At 38.0% G+C, this 21,802-nt stretch overlaps 1 protein-coding gene across 8 annotated transcripts in view; it reads left to right on the top strand.

Annotated features, from left to right (window-relative positions):
- The window catches only part of LOC126185115 (catenin delta-2), a 491,417-nt gene that overhangs the window by 393,071 nt on the left and 76,544 nt on the right, over positions 1-21,802 (top strand). For all 8 annotated transcript variants that reach the window (XM_049927926.1, XM_049927928.1, XM_049927927.1 and 5 more), the window contains 5 exons: positions 177-218; positions 310-478; positions 577-766; positions 10,420-10,644; positions 21,306-21,431. In XM_049927926.1, coding sequence (XP_049783883.1) covers positions 177-218; positions 310-478; positions 577-766; positions 10,420-10,644; positions 21,306-21,431 — 752 coding nt within the window. The remainder of the gene's footprint in view (positions 1-176; positions 219-309; positions 479-576; positions 767-10,419; positions 10,645-21,305; positions 21,432-21,802) is intronic.

Here is a 21,802-nt window from a genome sequence, read left to right as displayed (position 1 = left end):
GTAATTGGAAGCGCCAGTTCCAAAAGCTTAATGTTTCGAATATGTTTATTGGTCGCACCATAGTCATTTATTTAGTAGATGAATGCAACATTTTTGTGTCACAGTGTTTGTATTTGTTATGTTACAAATTCATGTTTTAACTAATTTAATTCTCATACTTCCCATTTTCATTTCAGGAGAGTTCTACAGGAGAAAACGCCAGACATGCTACAGTATACGTGAGTATATTGTGATTGTAACTGAAGTTAGGTGTTTTTAGACAGTTGGTTTCTGCGAAAATTTATTTGTTTTATGTTTGAAAACTTTTAGTGGTCAACCAGAATTACATCAGGGAAACTCTTATTCACTTGATATGACATACCATCCAACAAATGGCCACCAGGATAATCACTCACCTAATTCTTCTCACCTGTCTGTTCAGAGTGGAGATGGAGCAACTCTTGTGTCTCGTACTCAGAAGCAACAAACTACACAGCAGGTTAGGTTTTAGTAGATATGATTGTTCACAAAATTATACACCGTTAATTTTATTGAACTCTCCAAAATAATAATAACAATAACAATATGCTTTTACAGGTTACTACTTTAACGAAAGTTGTTAGAGAAGTTCATCATGTTGGACCTGATGGTCAGCAAGTTGATTATGTTGGTCTTCCATATTCAGGAGCTGGAGTTGTACCACCTACAGCTACACCTTCGAATTATCCTCCTTTCACCAATTATGAGCTATTGACAGGGCAGGAAGGCTATCCTCCCATGGACCCAGGTTAGTAGTGTTCAGAAAGCAGTTCACATGTTTGAGAGTGTGAGTAGAGGCATGAAAATGCAGGTGATCTATTTGTATGTAAACATTTAACTCTTTAGAACACTGAAGATCAAATTAGCCATTTGTGATTGACAACATTACACCATTAAAGAAACATTTTGACAATGTAGCTAAAGCATAAAAGTGAGAGATTTATTATGTGAGATTAACAGTAATAAAAATATTTGTATGTATGGCAGAAAATCATTTATATTTTCCAAGCCCCAATGAACCACAGTAACAGTTATGAAACAGAATTCCAGTGAGAAGAATATATTCCAGAGCTCCCGAGTTTTTTCAGTCTGCTTTGATACAAATCAGTGGTATTTTCTTGCTATTTTCTGATGTAGTCAGAACTAAAGAAGAAACCACTAGTGTGCTCTAATGAAGTTTGAACATTCCATAAAACATGTGGTTAAGTTTCATTTTTATGGAATAGAACATCAAAATACATGGAAAAACAAAACTGTAGAATACCAACTTCCTTGATGAGTGACCATTCATGTAAAATAAAAAATTAAGATAAACAAGAAAGAACAGTTTGCTGTATCTAATGATATCAAAAAATAGTCCACATATTAAAAAATGAAAGAAAGAAAGAAATTGTTGTCAGCCCGTTTATTCAACAGACACTAAAGTTAGTTCTTCTATTTATCACTTCTTTCTGCCTAATTAATGCCTTTTGTGGCAAATTTATGTTCTAAGACTGTTGAACTGATGAGAAATGACAGTAAAATGAAAGTTTAATTTCTTTTACTTGATGAGGTGAAGAACATGGGACAGCTAAGTACGAAATATGATATTTCTTACAACAGCTGCAGCCTTATGATAAGTCATTTTTGGATGAAGTTTAAAGTGACATCAACTTGTATTTCATGATTATTTGATCTACACATTAAATATAAGAACACTGGATATAACTTGTATTTCATGATTATTTTATCTACACATTAAATATAAGAACACTGGATATCAGTGAATGGTACTTCCTTTACTTTTCACTAAAACACCAAAATGGTACAGGTACCACTTTTTCAGCAATCCTAAACTGAACATAAGCTTTTAAGCTGCAGTATATGAAAGAGCTTCTCTAGGTAAATTTTTTCATCATTGAAGGCAAAAGATTCTTGCACAAGTATATAGGTCCAAACATCAAAATAATAGAGGGAAATTTTTATGTGAGCTTACAAGCCTTATTTTATTGCAAAATTATCACACATTTTACCTGTCACACTGCAAGTCTGTAAGTTCTAACTATAGGGTTGCATCCTGCACTGACTGGTTGTAAATTTATTTTGATGTGTCTGACCTTCACTTTGAAGTTCCGGAACTGGTCATAATGCTGCTTATCGTGTGTTTTAATAAGGGCTACTCTCCACTTCAAGCACTGCACTGTTAATTATATACGCATACGTTTAAGGCTGCAGTGAGCTTAACACATGCTCATTCCTCTGAAGACAGAACACAGTTTGCACTTCTCCATAATGGCGACCAATCGTCACATTTTACCACGAACACTCACTACCCAGGCAGTGAGCGAGAGTGAGAATTCGTGCTCATTTAACCGCCTCCTGAACAGGTCTGGATTAGATGATGCTATTGAGATGTGACATTACAATTGTTTTAAAATTTGTTATTGTTAAAACAATGGAAGTACGGAATGTGGATAAGTAGTTTGTTTACAATGAGTGTTAAAAGAAACATTGTAAAAAAAAAATAGAAGTTTGATGTGAACTTTTTTTTTATAATTTTACCACGTTCATAAAGGCCTGAGTCAACAAAAATGTTTCAAATTGCTTCACTCAACTTTTAGTAACCAATTACTTTCAGAAAAGACTGTTCACAATTTCTAGGCAGAATTTCATTTCAATTATGTTTCCTTCAGCTCAGCAGTAAATTTTGTGAAAGTTGACAGAAATCTGTTATTGTTGCAAATAACATTGATGCTGTGTGCTACACAATTGAAGGGAATTGGCATAGGTGTACCATGAGATACAGGCTTTCTTAAGCATATCAGAAACACCAATACAGTTTTTTGTGAATGCTTAGATGTGAAAAGGATCTGTTCCCCAATGAATACTACACAGTTTGATTGAAGTTTAAAACATTTGACGATAGAAACACAATCCATATGTGTATAACATTGTAACAGGAGATTAAATTTGGATATATTTGTATGAGCTGGAAACTGAGCAGCAGTTAGTCATTTTGGTGTTCTGATATGAACGAAAATCAACAAAATCAGTTCGTTTGTCACCCACTTCCGAGAAAATGGTTGCTTGTTACTTTGGTTATACCAAACACCACACAGTCATTGGTTTAAAATAGTGTTTTTTTTTAATCTTTTTGATAAGCAGAACCCTTTTTAATGTCCCCTTTTGTTGTGGAACCCAGGTTTGTTTCAGTATTGTGTATTTAATGCAGCATCCATAAGTGGATTATTTTCTATATCCTATCTACTTTTGACCATTCTGTAAAGAATTTATGTTGGTTTTGCAACCATAATTTATTAAACTGATAGTTCGGTAATATTTGCACCTGTCGGCATCTGCTTTCTTTGGAATTGGAATTATCACAGTCTTCTTGAAGTCTGACGGTATTTCACCTGTCTCATACGTCTTGCACTTAAGATGGAAGAATTTTATCATGGCTGGCTCTCCCAAGGCTATCAGTAGTTCTGACAGAATGTCGTCTACCCCTGGGGCCTTGTTTCCACTTAGGTCTTTCAGTGCTCTGTCAAATTGTTCTCTCAGTATCACATCTCCTGTCTCATCTTCGTCCACGTGTTCTTCCATTTCTATAAACATTACCTCCAAATTTATCTCCCCAGTGTAAACCATCTGTATACTCCTTCCACCTTTCTGCTTTCCCTTCTTTGCTTAGGACTGATTTTCCATCCGAGCTCTTGCTATTCATACAGCTGCTTCTTTTTTCTCCAAAGGCTTCTTTAATTTTCCTGTAGGCAGTATCTATCTTTCCCTTAGCGAAATGTGCTTCTAAATCCTTACATTTGCCCTCTAGCCATCCCTGCTTAGCCAGTTTGCACTTCTTGTCAGTCTCATTTTTTAGGCATTTGTATTCCCTTTCACTCACTTCATTTGCTGCATTTTTATATGTTTACCTTTCATCAGTTAAATTAAATATCTCCTGTGTTATCCCAGGGTTTCTACTAGGTCTTGTCTTTTTACCTATTTGATCCTCTGCTGTCTTCACTGTTTCATCTCTCAAAGTTACTCATTTGTCTTGTACTGTATTCCTTCCCCCGTTCTAGTCAACTGTTGCCTAATGCTCCCTCTGAAACTATCATTATTTTTAATGAATCCTAAAAATATGTAACTTTCATCATACTTCCTAAGTTTTTCAGTAACTGCTCTGGGTATACTTGTAGAGGAATCAATTGACCTTACTTCTTTCAGATAATTTTATTGAAATAATTCTCATTACTACCATAGTAGTCTTTAGGAAAAGAGCTGATTGTTGAGTCTGAAGCAGATGGGTAAAGTTCTATAGTAGAATGTGTTACTGGTTTTTTAAAGCCACGTCTCCATCCTTCCATCCTGCAACAAAATGTCAAAAATGGTTTTAAGACAAAAAATAAGTTTTTATTTTTAGCCTGAATAAAGTTTAAATGGTTACTTACATTGAAAGTATTATTAACAGCAGAATATAAACCTCAAAAAATATTAATGCAAACAGACTGTACCTTTTATATAATTTTCTTAAAAAGGTGGAAAGATGGAGGGGAGGGGCTGGGGGTTCAAAGTATTATGTAGACAGTGATCATCATCATCATCTCCTCCTCCTCCTCCTCTTTTCTTCTGGTAAAGTGTGCAAAATTTTATCAAGTTAGAAGTAAAACTGTATTTTTCTGTAACAAACAAACCCGCAGATATTCTTCTTCAAATATATAGACTGAAGTTACAAAGCATATTATGGTTCATCTTTCTGGTTATTGACGATAAAGTGATAGAGACTGCTGTGAGTGTGGATGACACTTGCGTTTTGCACAGCCCATTACAGGCGAGGCCTGATCAGTCTTTCCCTCATTGTGATTTTTTCCATCTCTGAGGTTGCCATCTGGTCTCCAATAAGCGCTGCCTTACTTTCTGCCGTCGTCGCATTTGTGCTGACTGTTCAAATCCGTAATTGGAAGTGAGAGGTAGATGTTAACATCAAAAAATTTTAAGTCACTTTCTCGAATATTATGAAAAAAAGGCACGTAAGTGTCTCTGAACCTTCAAGTGTGATATCCACAGCTTCTCAGGGTTCTGTGGGACAGTTTTAGAGATGCTGCCTTAGAGGATTGAAGAACAGTTAATGCAGAATATTGTACACTTTGTTTGCCACAATTGATTGATGAAATTGGGAGAAACAAGTGAAAATTTCACATAATTCCTTTCCATGTCAAACAGTTGATTATTTGATGGGAAAAAACATGGAATGAATGTCTCATTGCTTGCATTCACCGATTCATCACCCAACATCTTATTTCTCTTCCCATACATCAAAACAAAAACTGCATGGACATTTATCAGAATCATTAAAAACTATGTTTTTAGGGTACAGACATCAGAGTGGTAAATTTGTTTACTAGAATTTGTTCAAATCCTTAAAGTGCATAAATTTTAAAGGTGAAGACTTTGAGTAACAATAAAGTGGTTTGTACCACAAAAAATTTTTCTTTCATTGTGTTTGTAAAAACATAAAAAGCCACCCTTGTATGCACATTAACTAATATTGTGGGATAGCTGCTTTTTTGGAGTGAGTGTTGTTGCTGTGTTATGTGGAATCCAGCAATGGTGTTGTCATTTAAAGTGCTTTAAGCTTTCGTCGGCAACCTCTGTTGTTAGTGTTAGTGCGATTTGAAGGTGTGTTTGACTGCTCACTTAGGCAAGAGAGAGAGAGAGAGAGAGAGAGAGAGAGAGAGAGAGTGTGTGTGTGTGTGTGTGTGTGTGTGTGTGTGTGAGTGTGAGATAAATCACACAGACCTCTAAGCCTGTGTTAGAGCACACATGATACTGTTTCTCTCAGATTGTATTTGTTTATGAGGCGCATCGCCGAATAAGCATTAGAATGTTTTGGCATCTGTTATATATGTTTTCTGCAACAGTCAAACCTATAAATGGTGAACTTGTGCTGAAGCTGCCACGCAGACAGTAGCATGGACATAATTGTTGCTTCTGTGATTTGTGATCACAATGTAGTGACACTATTACTTCAGTCTGTGATGCTGAGAAAGTCAGTTGTATATTTCCTAGTAAAGTGGTTCCATAAATATAAATCATTATTTCATTTAAATGCATCACTGTCATATGTGACATAATTTTGTTAGATGGTTTAAATGCAATGAGATTATGTTCTGTTACAGTGTACTGTTGAATCAATGTCTCTGTAATTACATCAGCCTCAGCCAATGTATTGTATCAGTATAGCATTTGGAATATAACACTCATTTGTTTTTGTTTAGTGAGTGTTGGATGCAATAATGTGACCAAGTGCATGAGATGACAGCAGTGCTACATATAGTCCCTTCATCTTCATGTACATGATTACTCTGCAGCTCACAATTAAATTCTGGCAGAGGGTTCATCAAACCACCTTCAAACTACTTCTCTACCACTCCACTCTCGAACAGTGCATAGGAAAAATGAACACTAAAATCTTTCTGTAAGATGTTTCCTTACTATGTAGGGGGCATCACGAAGTATTTTCACACTCTGAGGAGAAAGTTGGTGATTGAAATTCATTGAGAATATTCTGCCGCAATGAAAGACGTCTTTGTTTTAATGATTGTCACCCCAATTTGCATATCACACCTGTTGCACTCGCTCCCCTATCGAACGATAATACAAAATGAGCTGCCCTTCTTTGAACTTTTTCTATGCCCTCCATCAATTCTGTCTGAGGCTGATTCCACACTGCAAAACAATACTCCAGAAGAGGGCGGACAAATGTAGCATAAACAGTCTCTTTGGTAGACGTGTTGCATTTTCTAAGTGTTTGCCACTAATATGCAGTCTTTGGTTTGCTTTCCCCACAACGTTATCTCTGTGATCATTCCAATTTAAGTTATTGGTAATTGTAATATCTGAGTATTTAGTCGAATTTACAGCCATAAATTTGTGTTTTTCATCCTCTGACTGAAATTTAGCGGATTCCTTTTTGTAATTATGTGGATTGCTTCACACTTTTCACTATTTAGAGTCAATTGCCATTCTTCGCACCATACAGATATCATGTCTAAATCATTTTGCAATTTGTTTTGACCCTCTGATGGAGTTTATAAAGTAGTAATTGACAGTATTATCTGCAAACAATATAGAGGGCTTTTCAGATTGTCTCCTAAATCATTTATTCCTTGGGGAACTCCAGATATTATCTCTGTTTTACTCTATGACTTTCTGCCAATTACTATTAACTGTGACTTTTCTGACAGGAAATTGTGAATCCAGTTGCACAACTGAGATTATACTCCATAGGCATGCAATTTGATTAGAAGTCGCTGGTTAGGAATGGCGTCAAAAGCTTTCTGGAAATCTAAAAATATGGAATGTGGCTGGAACATCAGGACCAAAGGCCTTGCCTTCATTAAGTTGTTTAAGCTGCTTCACTACACCAAGAATATCTACTTCTAAGTTTCTCATATTGGCAATTGTTCTTGATTCAAATTCTGGAATATTTACTTCATCTTCTTTGGTGAAAGGATTTTGGAAAACTGTATTTAGTGACTCTGCTTTAGTAGTACTGCCATTCATAATGTCACCATTGTTATTGGAGAGTGGAGGTATTGATTGTCTTTTTGCTGGTGTACTTTACATATAACCAGAATAACTTTCGATATTCTGCCAGAGTCGTGACCGTGTTTCATTGTAGAAACTGTTAAAGGCACCTCGCGTTGAAGTTCACCCTAAATTTTGAGCTTCTGTAAAACTGTACCAATCTTGGGATTTCTGCATTCTTTGAAATTCGGCATACTTTTTTTCATTACTTCTGCAACAATTTTGTGACCATGTTTTGTGTAACATGGGAGATCAGTACCATCTCTGATTAGTTTATTTGGTTTATATCTCTCAATTGCCATCAATACTATTTCTTTGAAGTTAAACTATGTCTGGTCTACAATTACTATGTCAGATTGCAAAGAGTGGAGAGACACTCTTAGGAACGTGTCAAGTGAATATTTTATCTGCTTTTTTTAAATAGATGTATTTTGTATTTATTTTTTATGGGTTTTGATGTTACAGTATTTAGTCTTGCTACAAGCACCTTGTGGTCATTAATCCCCAAATCCATCATGATGCTCCCTATTTGCTCAGGATTATTGGTTGCAAACAGGTCAAATATGTTTTCACAATCCTTTACACTTCAAGTGGACTCCTGAATTAACTGTTAAAAACAGTTTTCTGAGAACGCATTCAGAACAGTTTCAGATGATGTTTTATGACCCTCAACAGCTTTAAACATCTATTTTTGCCGACATATCAGGGGTAGATTGAAGTTGCCACTAAATATAATTGTATGATTGTGGTACCTATTTAAAATGGGATTCAAGTTTTCTTTGAACGGTTCAGCAATTAAGTCATTTTAGTTGGGGGGGGGGGGGGGGTGGCAGGTTGATAAAAGGAATTAATTATTAATTTACTCTGGTTGTCAACTATAACCTCTACCCACACTAACTCACAGGAACTATCTACTTCAGTTTTACAACAAGATAACTACTTTTGACAGCAGTAAACACTCCAGCACCAACTGTATTTAATCTGTCCTTTATGAACACAGGTCCTTCATGAAAATTACAGCTGAACTTATTTTTGGCTTTAGCTGGCTTTCTGTACCTATAACGATTTGAGCTTCAGTGCTTTCTGTTAGCACTTCAAGCTCTGGTTGTTTTCGAGCACAGCTATGACACTTTGCAACTGCAATACTGATTTTTGCTAAGTCTACCTTCCTGTGTTTGTCCTGCACCCCTTTTAGACTGACAGCCTTTCTGTAGTTTCCCAAAACACTCTAACCTAAAAAATCGCCTAGCTCCCTCCACACAGACCCTGCTACTCTTGTAGCCAATTCCTTTGTGTAATGTGCACCTAACCTATTAAGCAGAACCTGGAGACCCACTACCCTATGGCGTAAGTTGAGGAATCTGCATCCTACACTGTCACAGAACCATATGAGCGTCTGATTTGGACCTTGTACTCGGCTCTGTACCAAAGGACCACAGTCAGTTCTGTCATTGAGGCAACAAATGTTGTTCTGTCGACAGTGCTACAGATGATGATCTACACCTTCATATCTCGAGCAAGACTAACAGTCTTTACCATCTCAGCTAGCTGCACGAAACCAGAGAGAATCTCTTCCCATCCAAAGCAACACACATAATTAGTTCTGAGATGAGCCACCACCTGCAATTGACTGCACCCTGTGTTCTTCATGGCATCCAGAAGCAGCCTTTCCACATCTGGAATGACTCCTCCAGGTGTCCACACAGCATGCCCACTGGATTCCTTCTACTCCATGGCAGCTATACCCTTAATGGTCTGCCGGCCGCGGTGGTCTAGCGGTTCTAGGCGCTCAGTCCGGAGCCGCGCGACTGCTCCGGTTGCAGGTTCGAATCCTGCCTCGGGCATGGATGTGTGTGATGTCCTTAGGTTTAAGTAGTTCTAAGTTCTAGGGAACTGATGACCATAGATGTTAAGTCCCATAGCGCTCGAGCCATTTGAACCTTAATGGTCTCCATTACATGTCTTAAGTTTGGAGCTCCCAACTACCAGTTATCCTACCCTCTGTGAATGCCCAGATCTTGCAGGCTGCATTACTTCCTCTGGAACAGGGCAAGTGACTGCATCTGGCTCAGGGACTTCATCAGCCACAGATAGCACCCAAAACCTGCTCATCAGACGACCTGGGAAGGCCCTCTGATTGGCCTCCTGCAAAAATTTTTCACTGCCTACCACACCTTGGAGCAACCTCCAACTCGACCACAAGTGAGGGATCAACTTCAGTGTGGGCAGTACCCATTGCGGTCACATTACTGGACCGATTAGGGACATTTGGGACATGCTGTACATCCCACAGATCCTCACACCCAGCCCCCCACAGTGATGCCCACTGGCAATCGCCTCAAGCTTCGTAACCAAAGCCAACACTGCCTGGAGCTGTCCACAAAGGGTCACTAACTGAGCTTGCATGGGAACACAGCAATCACGAACCCTATCCATACCAAAGATGGCAAAAGTGTACACTACATAGTTATTAGAATGCTAACCTGTGCCTAGTAAGCCCACAAACACACAAGAAATTAAAAAAGCTAAATGAGTATCCTCACAGAAACTGAAAATAAGTTTCTCCTGTTTGGAGCTTGTAAATATAATTTGCAAACAAATGGTGTACTTGCCTTGTCTGCAGCAGCAGCAGTGGAAGTCATGCCTCACTGATGGTCTAACGGACACTTCATTCTGTTGCACTCCCTTCCTTTCCACTCAGTGTGCCATGTAGATGATGATGATGAGATGATGATGATGATGATAACGATAACAACGTGAAGACATTTATTAGTTCTTATGATGTAACAATTGTAATATAATCTAGTCATTTTTGTTCTAACTTTTTTTTCACAGCACGGAGGTATCCAGATGCTTATCATCCGAGTTACCAGGATTATGAGCAGTATCCTCCGCAGCCTGAATACCCATACCAAAACCCAGCATATCCAGGTGGCTTTGCCCCGTATGGTGATGCTTCCAACTATGTGGAACAGCCAGGTTACGTTGAACGGCCAACAACACCACCCAGTCCAAGTGAAAGAAGTGAATCGCCACCTTTGCAGCAGTCTCTTCAGCATGGTAATTTGTAATATGTGTTTAATAATTTCATCCTTAGTCATGCAATGAATAGTGTAGGAATGTATTTTCAGTTTTGAAACAAAAGTTTTAATGTGAAATCTGTAATTTTAAATTTAAGTTCATTGTTTTAAATGAAACCACAAATTTCACTTTCCACCACCCCTTCTTATATGTATGTAACCTCTGCCTTAGATTTTCTGTTGCCTGTTGTCCTTGTGGGTCCTTGTTTTTGTGATGTGCCGAAGCACCTGGACAATATAATGGCTCTGGATTTAGTACTTAATATATCTGAAATAATAAATAGTATCAGTGTGTTGTATGACAGACAATGAGTGCTTTACTTTATGGTTGTTGTTGTCAGTAACCAAATATGTACAGTTTTTCTTAATTAATGAGAACTCCAATTTTCCTGAATAATCAGTTACTAAAAGTAATGTGTACTAGTCTCTGGCAGGTTGCCTGCCTCCAGAGGTGCCATACACTATGTGGAACATGTTGCATCCAGTTTTGTTTGGCAGTGCACATGGTCCTTGTGATTTTGCGTCCTGATAAGTACTTCAGATTTGGCACCGCAGTCGCTTGCTATTAGTAGCTGTGTTCATACTGGAGCACTTTGCATCAGCAGATCATTGGAGATCCTAGTGTATTTTGAGGACATAAATTTGATGTTACTCTGCTGGCTGATGAACAATTGCCAATGTGAGACAGAGTGGAGCTGAATCTGGAGTATATCAAGGATTCCTGACTGGAAAATATTTTAATTTGAAGTAGTACTGGCAAAGGTGCAATATTCTGTTTAGATGTTTCAGGAAGTTGTAGTCTCAATAAAGAAACACTGTGCATATTAGGTTCCTGCAGTGTAATAATATACATTGATTCGATATGCTGTAAGCAGATGTCAGTCAGCGACCCCATATACAGGTGCTGGTCCGCTATGCAGTGGAAATTGTTTATTCATTTGTGCATCTGGTCAGGCTCACATGAAGCAGTGTGGAAGGCTCTTGTTCCATTTAGCTAGGGCAAATTTAAATTGTGCACTTAAAGAAAGTGTTTAAAATTACGCCGGTGCATTATTCATGTTGAGATTTACTGTGCAATATCAGTGCAGCATGGAAGATCTGTGACAAAACCTGGTCACTTTCATACTAATAGAGAGCAAAAACCAGACCACAGCAGTTTAGGTCCGCCGGCATGGTAGCTCAGCGTGTTCGGTCAGAGAACCGGTTGGCCTCTGTAATAAAAAAAAACTGAGTGGAAGGATCAACAAACGAACTTGAATGGATGTCATGTGATGTCTGCAATGACCAAACACAATGATAAACAACAAACAAATGCAAAAAAAAGTCTCAGAATGTTGAAGAGGATTGCACAAAAAACCCTAGCGAATGACGTGTTAATTCAGTCACAGTTGGATGTGAGATGTGCAGAATGAACTTCTTTTCAGAAGACTACTACCAAACCTCTTAGTCACTGCCAAGTGTATGTAAGGATGGTGCAAATTATACCAGAAATGTGCATAATGAGCTGGCAGTAGTTAGAAATTAATAATGTGTGTCACTCTTCACCTATATTTCCAGTGTATGGGAGATACCCAAAGGGGCTTGTGTGTTGGAATGATTATTTCCTACCATTAAATGTGGAGATAGCTCTGCCATGGTGTTCTTCAACAGTTTCATGGTGTCCTGTTGATATAATAGTTCCCAGTGTTGAATTATGGCCAAGGATTATAAGGACATTAAAGCTGACAGAGTGCATATAGTTTCACAGCTAATGTGTTGTAACTAGAACACATTTTGCTGAGTGATGATGTCTCATATCATTGTTTGAATGAATTCTGTGAATTTTCTTTGTATTTAAAAGCAGTTCTTTGCTTCAGTGTCAATTGCAGATCGGTTGTTTGATTCTGTCGTACCAGCCGGTGACACTTTGATCCCTTTGTGTATTTTCTTATGTTTGAAGTTATCGCTGCCGTTAAATATCTCTTTTGATTGCAAAGCTGATAAATCTGATGGCATGGTCATTATTCCACTCAATGTCAATGGTTTCTTTCAGCTGTTGAGTGTGGTCTTCCAGTCTTGGTATTCATATTGCCAATGTAGAGTTTGCAGATGTTATTCAGAATGGAACCTACTATCAGTTCCAGTTATGGACAGAACTCTTCCTTAACTAATGGAAGAGTTTCTTCCATAGGCACATGACAATCCACAAAAGTTGCTATGCATTCTTTCGTATCTGTCATTAATAACAAAATTCTAGGGATCACAGCTATAAACAGTTAATATGTTAGTGATCACAGTCTTGCTCACACATAAACCTGAATGAATGCTTGCGTAAAGGATAGTCAGGTAGTCAATTTCCATGGTGCCTGTGTAATCCCAGTGACTGTCCTTCCGAAGGATATCAATTTGCTTGAGCAGTCAGATGCATTCCCAGCTTTGTATAAAACTGTAGCCATTTTATGCTAACAATTGTACACATTTTCCCCACATTCAGCATATTTTGTGTCTCGTAAATTCCATGCTTCCTTGTCATTTGTTTACCACTACCAAGGTTTATACAATGGAATGACAACCCCTAATCCAGAGGACCATGGTTTAGATTTTGCAGTCACTTTCAACTAGGTGAGCTGCTTTCACTACAGTGAAGATGTTCATCGTCTCTATGTTTTTCTTGTTTGTGCATAGGAGATACTTGACTTCCCTCCTAGCATCCATATCCACCACCTAGGAATCCTCCCCCAAGAGGTTATAGGCACCATCAAGGATCATATGATATCCTGCAATTCATGAATTTATGAAAACATATGGATGCTGCATTTCTTATTTTTGAAACCACTTTCATTTTACTATCGTAGTGAAGATCAATAAATACGAGGTCTGTTCAGAAGACAACCAAACTTAATTTTTTAAACTTCATTATTAATTGTGCAGATTATTGGTCTTTCTCCCCTTCAAAATACTACCCTCCCTATTCATACACTTTTTCCCAGTGGTGTTTCCATTTTGCAAAGCAGCCCTGGATACCTTCATTTGAGATGGCCTTTAAGGTCAATGATGAATTTGCTTTTATGTCTTTGGTACTCTGATAACAGCATCATTTTGGCACTGATTTTAATTTCGGAAATAAGAAGAAATCTCAAGAAACCAGGTCTGGTGAGCAAGGAGGCTACAGGGGGACAGTCTGATTTTTGGCACAGAGCTGAGTGTATGGACGCGTCATCACATGCAACAACCTTGAGTTGTCTCACCCCAACTCTCATCTCTTTTTGCAGATTTTGTATCATGTAACCATTTAGACATGCCTTGATAGCACACGCATTTCACTGTTTCACGTAGAGGCAAAAGAAATAAATGAGTATCACATCAACATTGAGTCAAGACAGGTGACCTCTTTTAAATCATGAAAACCACTTGTAACATTGCATACAAGCGAGAACACCATCTCCGAAAGACTGTTTCAAAAGTTTAAATGTTTCTGTAAAAGTTTTCCCCAGTTTCATGCAAAATTTTGTGCTCCATCATTTCTCCAGAAAATAGAAAATTCCAAAAATCACCACTAACACTTAAACTCATTTTGTACAGTATCACAAAAACTAAATGAGATATCAATGCTCAGAAAACATGTGGTTACAAAGGAGACAATGTGCATGGCAATGCTACCAACCACTTACAACTATCTTCGTTGGCGTGTAATTCGCAGTGTTCGGTTACTTTCTGAACAGATCTTGTTCAGTACATCTGTATTGAATACTTAACCAGATTTGTAACTAAATCGTGGATTGTTTGACAGTAGAATGAAACAGGTTGTCTTGAAGTGAAGGCCATCTACCAGCAGAGAAGTGACTCTGGGTATGTCAAACAACATGTGATTGGGCCATTGCTTTCACCATATGCAGTGCTTGGGAATTGCTAAAGAACAGTCATTTATTATTTTGTAATTTGTATTAACATGGGCACTTGGGGAATCAACACTAGATAATCATCTAGAGAATGTAGTGACTTCATTAACATGTTGCAACACTAGTTTCCCACTACTGTTAAATTGCAAGATTGAGTAGACTTTATAAAAAGAAAAATGGCAGAATGAGCCCACTCATCAGTGAGATGTTACACCCATCTGGCCTGGACGCATCCACTGATTTGTTTGAGGAGGGTATCATAAAATGCTTCTCCCGAAGCAAATAGGCTGACAACTGTTGTAACAGGTCCTGGATATCCTGGATATTGGCACTTGAACAGAATTGACATGAAAGTTCATCCCACACATTCTATCCGGGGCAGATCTGGGGACTTTGCTGGCCACTGAGTACCTCAACATCATGCATACAGTTTTTAGATGTGTGTGCCCAGTGTGGAAAAGCATTGTCCTCTGAAAATGGGGCCACAATACTGTCACATAAGAGGTAACACATGAGGGCACAAGTTGTTCATGTCATACCATTGTGCTGTCAGAGTTCTCTAGATCACTAACAGATGTGACCTAAAGTAATACCTGATGGGTCCCCACACTATAATGCCTGGAGTAACATAGCTATGTTGTCCAAAGCTTTGGAAGGAAAGAACATCTCCTGCTGTCACCACCATACGCCCCAACAATGTTCACCCACAGTAGTGCAGAACCCTATCTTTTTGCTGAACACAGTGTGACACCATTCGTCAGCAGTCCACAATTCTTGGACATGGCATTATTCCAGGTGTAGCCAGTTTTAATGGTATGCTGTGCCTGGGACAGTAATTTCCCAGACCAGCTGCTGTTAGTCTCTGGCCTTTGGTGCGGGATGACATAGAATGTTGCATGAAGTCCATTGCGTATTCTCAGATGGGATGCACAGATGTTGAAGGGGCTACGATGTACCTGGTTCACAATATGGTTATCTTCGTTTTGATGGTCAGATGTGATCAACCGGTACTTGATGATGCCTGCCCTCACATTTGGGCCACTGTCACATCCAAATTCCCCACAAATCTGGATACTCTATGATTTGAACATTCGGCTAAATTGAGGCCCACAATGAGGCCCCTTCAAAACCCTGTCAGCACATGACAATGCTCTCACACAGGTACACAGCATATCCATGTGTCTCATAGTGATCATTCAACATCTGTCTCTGTTTGTGCCCCTCGTACCCAACCATGCATGCTAACAACATTAAACATGAATAACACTAATACATGCTGGGGCCGCTCTACTTGTTACAAAGAATTGCAACTCTAATCGTATAAATACCTGCTGACGGTGTGTACGTGTACAGAGTTCCTTTGACATCTTACCACGCCGGGAGCGGAAAGTGGAATGACTCCTTACCCTCTCCTTTAAAACCCACATCCTTTCGTCTTTCCCTCTCCTTCCCTCTTTCCTGACGAAGCAACCGTTTGTTGCGAAAGCTTGAATTTTGTGTGTGTGTTTGTGTTTGTTCGTGTGTCTATTGACCTGCCAGCGCTTTTGTTTGGCAAGTCTCATCATCTTTGTTTTTAGATATATTTTTCCCACGTACAATGTTTCCCTCACATATATTTTGGACACACCAAAATTGGAGGTGCCTTGAAAATAGGGTCATGAATCTCAACTCTTTTCACAAAGGTGCAATTTGTCATCAGATATATGCATAATATTTGAGAAAGGAGTAGTCAACACCCAAAAAGCCATGTGCTACCTTTGTAGCTGTGGACCTATTTCAGGATAGTAAATAAGACTTGTAAACTAGTAGTAAAAAAGTTAGGATTCCACTGTGAATCCATTTCTGGCTACAAGTTGTCAATGGAATGCCAAGATATTGCAGCACGGTGATGGCACGTTCATAGAGAATTAGTATGGACAAAATTGATGATATTTTTTGGTTTGATGAAACATGGATGAATGCAGGACTCGGTTTGAAAAAAAAGCTGGACAAACAATACCATCAGCAGTAGTATGGTAGCTCCAAACGGCAGAGTAAAAAGAATAATTTTAGCACATGCCAAAAATTCAAAAGGTTTCATTTCTGGTTTTTTACTGGTCTTCACTTCAAACAAGACCTCAGGCTACCACAAAGAGAAGAGCCACAATACTTTTGCAAAATGGTTTGAAGAGACTGTGCTTCAAAACTTAATGAAAAACTTCATAATTGTCATGGATAACACTCCATATCGTTCGGTTATATAAGACAAGACATCCACAAACGAAGAAAAAAAGAGATTGTTTGCTGGTTAGAGAAGCATAAGATACAATTTTACAGTACCTTGACAGCAGCAGAATTATTATAACTTGTGTAGCAACACAAGTCGAAGAACCCTGATTACATTGTGGATGAAACAGCAAAACAAATGTGGACACAAAGTGCTCAGTTTGCCTCCCTATGGTTGCCACTTCTATGCAGTTGAACTGATTTGGGCTCAGGTTAGACATCAAATTGCTGCAGAAAATAAAAACCTTTTGTTGACTGAAGTGAAACAGCTTTTGAAGAAGGTTGTTGAAAAAGTGACACCAGAAAACTGACAGAAGGTAGTGGATCATGTGAAAGGAGTGATACAGGAAGCATGGAACAATGAAGGTGTGTTAAACAATGCATCCTTGACTTGATAATATCTGTCACTTTGAGCAGAGACACTGATAGCTCCACTATGACTATGACTCTGAATGAAGTGGCATCTTTCCGCCGTCTGATTAGTATGTAGAGTATAGTGGACTTTAATGAATGTCTTATCTCCATTAAATTGTGTGTGTGTGTGTGTGTGTGTGTGTGTGTGTGTGTGTGTGTGTGTGAGAGAGAGAGAGAGAGAGAGAGAGAGAGAGAGAGAGAGAGACTTTATTTTGATGAATTTTTATTTCCTGCTGGTAGACTAAGGAATACTATTCAACCAGCTCCACCGAGCGAGGTGGTGCAGTGGCTAGCACACTGGACTCGCATTCGGAAGGATGACGGTTCGATCCTGCGTCCGGCCATCCTGATTTATATTTTCCGTGATTTCCCTAAATCGTTCCAGGTAAATGCCAGGATGATTCCTTTGAAAGGACACAGCCGGCTTCCTTCCCTGTCCTTCCATAATCCGATGAGACCGATGACCTCGCTGTTTGGTCTCCTTCCCCAAACAATCCAACCCAACCCTCAACCAGGTCCCCTCATCTCCTTATGTAGACACAAAGACGTCATTTCAAGTATGTAGTATTTTCCAAGATATGCAGAGATAAGAAGGAAACTTTTCCAGGCATGAAAATTTCTACTGTTTCAATGACCAATATAACACCAATCCTAAATAAAATTAAGAAAATATTTTTGACATCCTTACAAATACCACTGAGAGTGATACTATACGTAAATTTCAGAATTTTTATTTCATTTTTATAGGATATAGAGACTAAACTTCATACTTATTACAAGCTAAATACTGACACAAATGCATAAAAATGCTACTTTCAGAAGCAGATATGTAGGAAACGCAGTGCAATATGAAAATTTTAAAAGATTTGTAGCCAAGCAAGATATTTTAGTAATCAACAAAGAAAAAGTATGGCTGTGAGAGCATTAGTTTTTGAGATATGACGTGAGAAGTTTGAAGCTGTTTACAAATGGGAAAATTTAATCTGTTTCAAAAAAATTCATGTAGCTCTTTCCCTAATTAAAATTAAGTACAGATTTTTGACTCGCCAGGAGGTCTACATCGTATCGGAATTTGAGATGTTTTTACTTGGTTTTTGGTAAAGAAGTCAGACTCTAGGTTGGCTGTTGCCAGTCCCAGTGACATTTAATTCTAGGTTTAGCTAAACAGAACTCTGTAGAACTACCTGGAAAGGCTTATATTGATAAAACATGTAAAATGTCTGTAATGGAAAAACATTATTCATTAATTGTGAATGGTGACCCGTCGATTTTCTGTTAGACAGAAAAAAGATCAAATGCCAAATAAAAGTTATTTTATTTACATGTTTACAAAATTAAAAGTACTTTGTAGTAATCATAAAGTGTAGTCAATAAGTTAATTTTGTTGATGGTCCTGTCCTTTGTGTAGGGAAGAAAGTAAATATGATAGAGGAGAAGGTGTGTGTAAAATCGTTACATAATTAACGTGTATTGACCAATAACTATCATCTTCCTCAATTTAATTTTCATATAAACTGATTATGGCACTAATAATGGTATGCTGAGCCTCCGTATTAACATAAGAGTGTATGCTGAAAATTAATGCCTCTGAATTTTTTATTTGAAAACTCTTAGAGCTTTTAAATAAAACATGTTATTAACATTCTGCATCTTAATTCTTCATTTGTACAAATTTGCAATCCTCTGTTTTTCCAAATTGTAGTGGGTAACATGGTGATGTGTAAGATAACAATGTTGGCACATGAGAAACCGTTGTAATTGAGTTTCAAATTTGAAGAGTTTGTCCACACATGAAGCACCCTCTCTTTCACTACGACAATGCCAGACCACACACGAGTGCTGCGACAATCTAATGCCTTGGGTTCACTGTCATTGATCATGCTCATACAGTCCCGACTTGGCCCTATCCGATTTTCGTCTTTTTCCAAAACTGAAATAGCACCTTTGAAGATTTCCCTTTGATAGTGATGAAGCAGTGCACACAAAGGTGGTGATGTGGCTTCATCAAAAAAGTCAAACCTTCTACACTGACGTTATCAACAAACTATTCTCTCGTTGGAAGAAATATGTTTGTCAGCAGGATGACTGTGTTGAGAAATAAATACGAAGACATGAAGAATAAAGACATAGAATGTTAATAAAGTTTGTTTTATGTAAAAAAACTTGAATAGTTTTCGCATAAAAAATTTGGAGGCATTACTTTTGAACAGGCATTCTTTTTCTTAATTGACACAGTAGGAAAATGTCAATTATGAAGTGACAGAGGTTATTAATTTTTTCATGGAATGCAGAAACAACTCATTTCGTAAATATGGTCATGTGAAAAGAAGAAAGTGGTACATTTGGTAGTGATGCCAGTGACAGTGGAACGAAACGGGGGGCAATTCTTGACCATGCAAAACAAGTAAAAAAATTATAAAAAGAAAAGGAAGAGGCAGAATTCTGAAATTCTCTTGGATAACACTGGTATAGGTTGTCATAAAGTACACTGCAGATTTCATCATTTGTACTTCAATTCAGAACATATGTAGGGCATCAGTTTTTGTTTCTGGTGTCACAATACTAGTGCAAACTAACTGTGCTCTATTGAACTCCTGACAACTACTCTGTTAATGTTTTGGAAACAAAAAATGCAAGTACCAATCAGTGTGCCTGTGTATTATTATAACACTTCATTTGTTCATTATTAACTATACACCGCTTAAACGTCACTGTTCTGTTGCTCTTCAGAAACACTGGATGAAATGTATATAATGCAGCATACCTGACAGTGTGAAGCCAAGATCAGTATTCTGATGGCCATTTGAAACAATAATGTTGTTATGGACATGTGCTCTACATTGTATGAAGTCCAAGACAAATGTCTATAATTGTTTAGCATTGTTATGAAATAGTTTTATTTTATTGTTTATTTGAATGTTTCAGTTGTTTACTATTTGTCAGCTTACAATATGCAGCAATCCACAATATGTATTCCCAAAGGTCACTGTCAGATTCAGTATATCTTCGTTTATTGCACTGCATTTCTTAATGCATCTCTATGCTACTGTAAGAGAGCACCAGAGAACATGGCACAGTGCTTCAGGTCCAGTGTGAATTCAGTTTTGGGTTCTGAGTTCATTTTGGCCAGATAGTGGTATCGGCCTCGGCCCCAACCAATCCACCAATTAATGAAAGTGTGCATGAGATATTGCCTTATACTTATAGTAGTGTATGGATGATCTCTACAGTTCTGGACCACCTTAAGTTCCATGTGACCAACAAGGCACTAGCTGTTGTTCTTATAACACCTTTCCCAAAGCAAAAGCAAGAAACAGTGTACTGTCATTTGTTACTCAAAAATTCCTGTGAAAAAAAGCCTGTATGTGAAATATGTTCTAGTTTGAAAACTGTTTGGAAAAGATCATTTGTTTATATGGACTTTTGTGCTTGAACTGACAGAATTTTCATTTCCTAGAATACTGATCTTCCTTCATAGGATGTGTTGTCTTGGGCTTGGGCATTGGTGTGCACTTGCAAGTTTTTTCCGTATTTATGGTTGTAGTTTCATTTTGAAAATCCTTTTCTGCCTACATTATTTGAAATTTTTTGATGAACAAGTGACCAGATTAAAAAAATATGTATTATTGTGACAGTTGTTGCTGCTCTACAGCAGAGCTCTGAATGGTACTAAATCGTCAACAGTGGGAGATATACCTTCTTGTGCTGCAAAAAAAAAAAAATTTTTGAAGAATGTGTTGTAGTGTGTAAAACATAATTTTATTGTTAAGCTTGAAACTGTAGCTGTCAGTCTTCAGAGCTTTATGGAGACTGCATTTGATCAGACCTGAACTGAATGTATAAAATGTATAAAAAATAAGATTTTGACTGAAAATGCAATAGTTTCACCCTGAAGGGAAAAAAAATAATAATTGAAATTACTCACACCAAATGATTTGTGATGGAAGTTCTTCTGGCACACTTGGAACAACATTTGATACAATATGCATTGACACTTTGTCTTTTAGGTACCTTTGACTTACATAAGTAGTTATTAAAGTCTGTAAAATTTTCACACTTCCACATATTTCATTAAAAATTTCAGATTATTTGCGGAAAGGAGCTCCTTATTCCCAAGCGGGGTACGATGAACTGGACTCTGCATTAATGCCTGGTCGTCAGGAACATTACCGAATAACGCCTTCGCCTGGTGCACCTGTAGATAGATATGGTATGTTTCATTCTTTAATGTCATGGATGTAACTCACATTTTATATCTTAAAATGATAAATTGAATTTGAGGGGAAGAAGGAGGGTGGAAGACATCAATGTCTTGTAGATAGTGGAAAAGATTCCTGTTTATGAAAAATTGTATCACTGGTGTGTGAGTATGTAGCACATTGTAGATACTCTCCTGTGCACATATTATTCCCATAACAAAGACCACTGAGTGGAATTGGTTTCCTGGAGGCGTGAGAATTACTCTCATTCTTTCCTTCTCTTCTCCCCCCCCCCCCCCCCCCCATCCTTGCACCCCCTTCCTGCTCTCTCTCTCTCTCTCTCTCTCTCTCTCTCTCTCTCTCTCTCTCTCTCTCTTGGCTA

Source organism: Schistocerca cancellata, chromosome 4 (genome assembly GCF_023864275.1).
Source record: "Schistocerca cancellata isolate TAMUIC-IGC-003103 chromosome 4, iqSchCanc2.1, whole genome shotgun sequence".
Taxonomy (NCBI): domain Eukaryota; kingdom Metazoa; phylum Arthropoda; class Insecta; order Orthoptera; family Acrididae; genus Schistocerca; species Schistocerca cancellata.
This window is presented reverse-complemented; position numbering and strand designations above follow the sequence as displayed.